Here is an 8,446-nt window from a genome sequence, read left to right as displayed (position 1 = left end):
TATATTCTTCTGTCAATAGGTACAGTAGACTCAATACAGTCGCTTCACCCACGTTGTGCCCGACTGAGATACTCACATATATTCTTCTGTCAATAAATGACTATTTGTACGGTACGTTATACGGTTGTTCTGTCACCGTCAAGAGCTCTGACAGATGGCCGTACAACGTCGTAATATGGCTAATATTTTTACTGACTTTTGGTCTTATAGGGCCTGTTTTAGAGGAAATTTATCATGCAAAATAGCTATGGGTGCTTTTATCCTTTTCATTCCTTTGCAGTGTCTACTTTTCGATGTCTATCAATTTCTCGTCCGTGTTCAGGGCAACACACATAACTTTTCTTTGAATCTTGGACATCTCTACCCTCACTCATCATGGCCTACTTGTTCTCCCTGTACTTAACATTTTTAATTTTGTTAGATCCATGCATCAAATAACAGATGGCTTCGCTCTGTAAGTCTACATCTGTAATTCTATTTTCATGGTCATCAACGACCATAGACGGCCGTAAAGTACCTGTACCGACACTGATAAGACTGTCAAACTCAACCATATGGCACGGTATATGGGTAGTTACGTGACCATCTAGGACCATGGCTTTACGACCATGTATCGTGTGCGGTACTAGTATGGTGCGCCGCCATAGTTCTACCGAGATTTCAATGGTGAACACCCCAAGTCAAGTAAAAGTAACGTGGTTCAATCATACTACTTGATCATATACTACTTTTGTGAATTCGTGGGTGTTTTATCTGCCATTCATCTCATATAATTGTTCAAGCCTTAAAATATTTATCGATCGCGCATTGTGGGTTCTTGTGGACCCAAGCTGAAATTAGGGATGCATGTGGTGTTGTGTCACGGCGTTACGTCACAATCCTAGCTTTCGAAATTTCAGGCTGCCCCGAAATTCATTTGAAGCCTTTGCCGCTCATCGTTCTTCCGTACCACTCATGAAGTCAGGCGGCCTACCGAAAATAATCATCAAGCCTCGTGCTCCACCACAGCCACCAGAGCCAGAACCGGAGGATGTTGTCGAAACAGAGAGCGACGGTGAGGCTGAAGTCGAAGCTGACGGTGAAGGCGGAGACACTGAGGAAGCGGATAACGAGGAAGGTGGCGTTGAAGATGCCCCCACATCATCTAGCGAGATTCGTGTCATAAAACGAGGACGGGGCCGACCGCGAGGGAGAGGACGGGGCGCCGCCGTTACTGCTGCTGCTGCTCCGCCGACTCGGGCGCGAGGCAGAGGGAGACCTCGGGGTAGAGGGAGGCCACCGCGTGGGTCAATCATGATTAAGCTTCCGAAGAGAGGTGAGGACGACGGTGACGCTGGGACTGGTGGTGAAGGAGAAGGCGAGGACGACGGTGAGCCGGAGGTTGTTGAAGATATGAAGGAGAAACCTGTTCCTCTGGGCGGGGGCAAGCCATTTCGGAAATTACAAGGACAAGTCTATATCATTGAAGGTGACGAGTTCGTCACTCCCGACGACCCCAAAGGCGACGAGAAGATTGATAAATGGGGGAATCTCCTGGGAGGTGCGTCAATTCGTTATCTCCCTTCAAGGTGGCGTATTCAAGAGGACTAGGACGGAAATTCAAGGCAAATACATTTATTCTTCCCAGTCGTCATGATAAACGACTGTACATGCTCGCTATCGACGCGGCGCGGACCTCAGGCTTCCGGGACTCGCTGTACTATTTTCGTCGAAATCCTCTTGCGTTCAAACTCAACGCGACACAACCAGAAAAGGACTATCTCATTGGGGAAGGCAAACTGGGTTCACACCTCCGCACAAGGAGTGTTACCCTCATCACTGCACGTAGTGCGTTCAAACTACATGGAAGCAAAATGGTACTCGGTACGCGTCTGGCTATCGTGATTTAGAAGCATGACTGAATCGCGTCTCACAGATGGAAGATGGGTAACAGACGATTATTACGAAGAGAAGATCCTTCAAGAGATAGCCGAACGAGGAATTAAACCAGGAGACCTAGTTGGAGACCTTCCTGATCCAAATGTTCAATCAACTGAGGCTGCATCCCGACCTGACCGTGCAAATCCCCAAGGTGGCGGCGGTGGAGGGCTAGGAATTTACCGTGCTGGTGGGCCCACAACAATATTTGGCGGAAGCGGATGGGGACCATACAGTGACGGACCGTTAAACGCAGTCAGGAAAAGTTTACTGAGCAGAGACGGTGTGACGGAGGAGAACTGGATGTGGATGATGGCGCAGCGAGTGCTTGAAGGCGATGGGGAGTTGGCCAAGTGGAGACGGAACAGGTTGAAGCCTGGTGGTGGAGAAACGATGAGGGAGGAGGATGTTGAGCCTTTGAAGAAGAAGAGGAAGGTCTCGTCAGATGATCCTCTACCCATGGGTGTGTACGAACCTCATACCGGTAATGTTTACTGTCAGTTCCGCTCTATGCTCGTACTTGCCTGGCCTGACTACGCTCGGTCTAGATCGCTTGGATACGCAGCCAACCCGAAGTCGATTGGAAGTGGACCCTACTGCTGAACCCGTGCTTGGGGGAACCAAGGCTGGGAATATGGCCTGGGGTCTGGCTTGGGTCGATACAATTATGGAACCTCGGATGGAGGACGAGAATGCGCATGAAAGAGAACGATTACTAAGAGAGGTCGAAGAACATGATGCTTCTACTGGTATGGTAGTTGACTGACTTGATGTATCGATAAGTGTTGGTGGTTCCGACGGTGGCTTTTGTCAAAGCATCGAATCAAGCTTAGCTTCAAGTCTGGAAACAGATGGATTGTACCCACGGAGGCTTCTGATTTCATGTCGTACTCATGATGTTTCCCTTCCAAAGTCTAGAGATCTCACAAGAATGATTCGTCGGTCACGGAGAAGATATCCATTTTTATGGTCTGTCGCAACGAAAAGAGCTACTTTTCCTGCTCATACCCACGAAAAAGTCAATTCTGCTACTGGTCAACCCGGAAAAAGGAAAAATGTGGCTTCCTTTGTTCCGAATTTTCATCCAGCATATGTACTTCGAATTCTTCCTCTGAGAAAATCTGGGAAAGTGATGCATTTCATTTTCGCCACATTTTTCCGAGATCGTTTTTCATACATATGGGGCAGTAATATTTTTAGTCTTTTGGGCCAAAGGATACGGATCTCACAGTGATTAATCAATTGTTGAAGATCCCTGATAATCATTAATATTATTACATCCCATATACCACAGAGACCAAAAAATGTACCCTACAATATACCCTACAACAACATAGACCCAAAACATACCGACCATATACCCTAAGAAAGCTTAGTCCCCAAAATATATCCTACAAAATAGATGCACTAAGTATTGCAAGATCAATTCTCTCCGATACATCCAATACGCCCGCACGCCTAAGCTGAGGGAACGAATGCTCAATAGCCTTGGCGCTCACCCGAGGATGTTTAGCGGTCACCACAACCTTCTTGACAGGTAGGCGCGCCAATGCAGCGTCGAGGTTCACCCACATCTTGTCTCCAAGATCAAGCAAAGACTTTGCTACTAGCTCCAAATTGACCTCCTCGAGCATTCGCATTTCGGACTGGCTGAAGAGTTCTGTCCACCAAGCGACGACGCTTGAGAGAGCCCAAGGAAGCTCGGATAAAACGCATGTCGTCAGGCTTATTCGACGAACACGAGGAAACGTTACCGGGTTATTGTATGCTTTTGAAATATTAGCGGAACCAGTGAAAGTGGAAGAGTCAAAACTCACCAAGAGGAGAAGCGGGAGCAAATGAAAGCGACTGGAGAGTAGGAATCTTCAAAAACTCCTGCAACGCCTTGTTGTCCCACCACGAATAGGTGTGGACTGCCAAATGTCGAAGCTCCGACACGTCCATCGTGGTCCCGAGGATGTGCAGCGTGTATGTGAGGACCTCGGGTTTGAGCGTGAGGGACAGTGAACGCAAGCGAATACCCTGAGTCACAGGACCATTGACATCCACGGGTGCGGGGGTGCGTGGAAAGATCTGGAACAGTGCAAGATCCGTTAACACTGTCGACTTGGCGAACAGAGAGAAGATGTTCTGCATGTCGCCGGAGAAGATGAGTAAGCTGAGCTGGAGACGGGCGACACGGGTCATGGCTGTCTCCAAAGTTGCCCGGACGCCCTGAGGCAAGTTCTCCCAAACGACGCGACCGCTACCTTGGATCTTCAGGCTCTTGAGATTAGAAAGCCTAGACAGTATCCATGGTAATTTGTCGTCACTGTCATGGGCCCGTACGCATACAGTCACCTCCCTGACATGCGATGCGACATGCGGCGACGCAGAGAGCAGGTGATGGAACTTGTGCACAGTATTCACTGGAGGCTTGCCAAAATTGGAGTCGAGCTGAATACGAGAGAACAGCCGCGCTTGGGCAAACGCGTGCCAGTTGCGACACACGAGAGAGCAAGAAAAGAGGTCGGCCGGGGTGTTGAGCTCGTCAAACATGCTGTCGACGAGTTCCATGGGTACGATGAACGAAGCCATATTCTGGAGAGACGAATGAGCGACGAACAGCAAGGAAAAAGAAGAATTACTGAGCAATTACTACGACGCCAGTGAGGAGAAATGAAGGGGGACAAAACGGAATGGGTGCAAGGTCATAGTAGGAGCACGGAATCATATATGTCCGAGGCGAATCACCCGTTAGATTGCACCGGGCCCGTGATCGAAACACGGACGGAACCATATCTGCCCACCACTTATGTAATCTCTACAGAAAAAAAACAGAATGTGGAAATAACATTAATATTTCCTAGCTAAAACACAAACTGAGGGAATAAATGCATGAACGGTATATTTCGTGAGATGGACGTAAATTATCATAGATGAAAAGCAAAGTTTAAAATGCAAACATAGCGCCCAACTCCTTACCGTATGATCGAACCTCGTGGTGACCTTGGCCCAAACAACCCCGGACTACCTTGATCAGGGACGAGTAACTGGGGCTCGATGCTCGGGGGAGTGGGCACCAAGTGCGGCTCGGCTAAGAAAAAAAAAAACAGTCAGTTCACATACTCGAAACGCTTGAAATTCGGCTACTCACGTTGCCATTGTGCCCACGAACGTACTTGGGCGCGAGGATCCGGTCCAGGCGGAGGAGCGGCAGGAGGTGGTCCGCTATCCCTCTTCTTTTTCTTACTAGGACGGACATTGACAGTCCTCCAACCAGGTCGTGCGGGAGGAACTTCTGGAGGCGGCATGGGCTCGGGGGGCGGTGGCGGGGGCGGTGGCGCTGCGGAAGGAGGCGCCCAATCAGCGTCAAATTCACCTCCGGGACCGTACTTGGATTTCGTGGTCAGCAAGAATCCGATTTCACTGAGAATATCCAGTCAGGCAAATGATAAATAAAATGGTATTGAGACGTACTGTTGAAGTCCACGTCGCTCTTCTCGGAGTTTTCCTACTTCACCCAGCAAAATACGGACTTCTGATGCCAAAGCCTTACTAAACTCATCAAGATACTATAGACAACAGAAATCAGTAGATGCTTCAAACGAAAAACCGTGGAATCTCACCCCTTGGACATTGAATGGTACTTGTTCATTCGCTGTTTGGCGAACCGCATCAACAGTCTCTTGATGGTGTCTAGCACAATCAGCCATCCAAGCTAAGAACAAAAAACTCAATTCCCATAAAATTACAACACACAAAATGATACTCACTTTCGGAAAGCGATCGCAAAAGCTCTTGCTGCTCATGATTCTGCTCTTTGAGTTGTTCAATAATTTGCTCCGGCCCTTTCAAGAGAAGGATCATAAGTTCGAGAAACACAAACACGAAAAATAACTGACCAGGCTTGCCCGCAGTTGCTTCCTTGTCCGCTTTTTGCTCTTCCCGACACTCATTCACCATCTCCTCAATCCGCTTCAAAAGAATAAGCATCTCATCTGTGTCTCCCTTCTTCTGGTTCCTCCTCTCTTCCTTATCCGCCCACCTCTTCTCGCACAATGCCTTTTTCTCTTCACAGCACTGCTTCTGCTCATTCATCATGTTCTGCAGAGCTTCCAACCCCGCATTCAAACCAGTGAATCCATCTGCCAGCTCTTTGCTTGCCTCTTCACGCTGTTGCAACAACTCAGCCGACCGCTGTTCCTTTTCAGCCTCCATCTCCTCCTTCATCCTAGCCATTTCATTCTCTAATTCATGAATTCTCGCATCCTTCTCCTCGACTAACTTCGCTCGCTCAGCATCTAGCTCTGCCCTCGCACGCTCAAGGTCCTCCCGAGCTTGCGCACGCTCTTGTGCGTGCTGCTCCCGCTCCCGCTCCAGTTCGGCCTTCATCTCGTCTCTCTCCATCTTGACGATATCCCGAAGGTCCTCGGAATGTCTGGACATTGCCTCCTGAGTTGCAGCCTGGATAGAATGCAGCGAGAGACCATCATCTTCAGGCACTGTTTCGGGTGGTGGGACGTCGGGAATGGGCTCAACAGCAGGGGGTGGGAGCGGAGCCTCGAGACGACTTTCAAGGGCACTTAACAAAGCTTCACGGGCTTCTTGCGCTTCAGCATCCCTGCGCCGCTCGGCATCTTCGAAGATCCGATGGCGTTCACCTTCGCTCTCCATGAATCGGTTATCACGGTCGGTTTCCGCCTCATCTGCATGTCTTGCGACATCCTGTAGTCTGCTCTCTAGTTCGTCAAGATTAGCAAACCGTTCAGCGATCCCTTGATCGATAACGGGGGTTGCCCTGCCTTGCGCTTGATCCTCCCCTCTCGAACCTGGAACATCTCCTCGCGACTCTGGAACATCTCTCGACCCCAGATCACCTTCTCTTAGTCCCGAATCTCCCACTCTCGGTGACAAGGGTTTCGGAGGAGGGGTGATACTGCGATACGAGCTTCCCGAACCGCCAGGCGTGGGTATTGGTATAGGTGTTTCCGAACGAGGCCTCGGGGTTGCGGAACGGGACCGTCTGGGAGATGGTGAGCGGGTTGGCACTCGGGTGGCCGCACGAGACGCTGCCCGAGAAGGTATACCGTGGGTTGGAGCTGGGACCTGGCGTGGTGACGATTCGCGAGGGACTTCAGCAAGTTCTTGAGGTATTACTTGAGGGATAGGCGATGTCCCGGGAGAGACGCTCGCTCCCCTTGGATAATCTTCATGAGGAACTGTACGAGGAACACTGGGTGTCCGACGAGGGACTTCATGAGGAACAACAACTGGAACTTCATGAGAGCCTTCATGGGGCACAATCGGTCGTTCATGGGACGGAATGGGTGTACCATAAGGAACTCCATAGGGTTCAATTGGTTCTGGGCCGTGAACACGAGAAGGTTCATGTCCATGTTCAACATCATAATCTTCAAAGGGTGTTTGAACGCGAGTACCAGTGCGAGATGGAGCGTAGGATTGAGAGGGTGACGCAATCCGAGTTGGAGGACGAGACGGGGAGTGTCCAATACGAGTTGGCGTACGCGTCGGAGCACGACTTCTATCATGAGCTGTGTCGTCAGGGGGTCTTCGAATGGGCGTTTCGTGGACAGTATGGACAGGGTGAGAAGGTACGTGCATTGGTACCTCTTGCTCACGATAAGACGGCTGTGAAGCTGAAACAAACTGGTGAGCAAAAGGAATTTTTAGACAGTAAACAAAAACTTACCACTTCGACTGGGCGGCACTACGACCGTCGGTACTATTCCATGGGAGTACGTGGGAGAACGCGATCGGGAACGAGGCCTCGAACGAGGAGGCACAATCACCGTATGTGTTGGATCATGGAAGGGGATAGGGACCGGGTGATCAGGTGGACCGTAAGGAAGACCTGTACCAACAGTCGGCGGATGAGGTCCAGTGGGACGATCTGCATATTCCGACGGTCGACGCTGGTGACTGCGGCCGGGAGAACCGCGCCTTGAGGAATAACTACGGCGCGGAGAGTAACTGCGATAAGAATCTCCAGAACGACTTCTACTACGACGATGGGGACTTCTACTACGACGATGGGGACTGCGACGGCGCCGATGGCGGCTACGACTGCGCCTGCGACCACTATCATAGTCACTTGATACGCTTCGGTGTCGGCTTCGTCGTCTTGGTCTATGTCTTGATCTACTTCTTGTCCTTGATCTAGTCCTTGACCTGCTTCTTGACCTCCGTCGTGGGCTTCTGGAGTAATAGTACCTGCGGCGTGGACTCCGAGAATGACGTCTCCTGGATCTGCTCCTGGATCTGCTGGGTCTACTGGATCGTTCCTCGACGATTATGGGTCCTGTAGGTGGTATAGGGAGTTGAGTCGGTGCTTGACTTGGAAACCCAGTAGGAACCGGTATATATTGAGTTGGTACTTGTGGAGGGTATTGAGTCGGTAGAGGCTGTGGTGGTAGCTGCGTTGGAGCACCCTGAACAATAACCGGTGTAGGAGAGTGAGTTCGGGCTGGAAGTAACACGGGAGTACGAGGCGAGGGGGACCGTGAGCGCGACCTAGATCGCTGACGCC

The 8,446-nt window shown here is 50.4% G+C and overlaps 3 protein-coding genes across 3 annotated transcripts; 1 reads left to right on the top strand and 2 right to left on the bottom strand.

The window, feature by feature from the left end:
- Positions 1 to 1,392: 1,392 nt before the first annotated feature.
- Positions 1,393 to 2,683, top strand: BT62DRAFT_904881 (uncharacterized protein; the record flags this gene model as incomplete). Its single annotated transcript, XM_043183586.1, has 4 exons — positions 1,393 to 1,540; positions 1,591 to 1,863; positions 1,916 to 2,413; positions 2,466 to 2,683. 4 exons carry the CDS (start codon positions 1,393 to 1,395, stop codon positions 2,681 to 2,683), a joined length of 1,137 nt encoding a protein of 378 aa, XP_043036305.1.
- A 478-nt stretch (positions 2,684 to 3,161) lies between these two features.
- BT62DRAFT_935532 (uncharacterized protein) lies at positions 3,162 to 4,631 on the bottom strand. The gene is made up of 3 exons (XM_043186966.1): positions 4,545 to 4,631; positions 3,735 to 4,497; positions 3,162 to 3,685 (listed from the first exon to the last, which is right to left on the bottom strand). The coding sequence occupies exons 2-3, from the start codon at positions 4,492 to 4,494 to the stop codon at positions 3,309 to 3,311; spliced, it is 1,137 nt and encodes a 378-aa protein (XP_043036304.1). The 5' UTR covers positions 4,495 to 4,497; positions 4,545 to 4,631; the 3' UTR covers positions 3,162 to 3,308.
- Positions 4,632 to 4,877: 246 nt separating this feature from the next.
- BT62DRAFT_904628 (uncharacterized protein) lies at positions 4,878 to 5,766 on the bottom strand (the record flags this gene model as incomplete). Its single annotated transcript, XM_043183571.1, has 5 exons — positions 4,878 to 4,962; positions 5,050 to 5,325; positions 5,377 to 5,471; positions 5,526 to 5,617; positions 5,673 to 5,766. 5 exons carry the CDS (start codon positions 5,764 to 5,766, stop codon positions 4,878 to 4,880), a joined length of 642 nt encoding a protein of 213 aa, XP_043036303.1.
- Between the last annotated feature and the right edge of the window lie 2,680 nt (positions 5,767 to 8,446).

The sequence above is a fragment of the Guyanagaster necrorhizus genome (genome assembly GCF_019112545.1).
Source record: "Guyanagaster necrorhizus MCA 3950 unplaced genomic scaffold BT62scaffold_26, whole genome shotgun sequence".
Taxonomy (NCBI): Eukaryota; Fungi; Basidiomycota; class Agaricomycetes; order Agaricales; family Physalacriaceae; genus Guyanagaster; species Guyanagaster necrorhizus.
This window is presented reverse-complemented; position numbering and strand designations above follow the sequence as displayed.

What these genes read in the sequence shown, in the direction of transcription:
- BT62DRAFT_935532 (XM_043186966.1), bottom strand. Translation starts at nt 4,494, where the DNA reads ATGGCTTCGTTCATCGTACCCATGGAACTCGTCGACAGCATGTTTGAC. An exon ending in TGCTCCCGCTTCTCCTCTTG is followed by an intron (nt 3,686 to 3,734) that starts GTGAGTTTTGAC and finishes ATATTTCAAAAG; the next exon opens with CATACAATAACCCGGTAACG.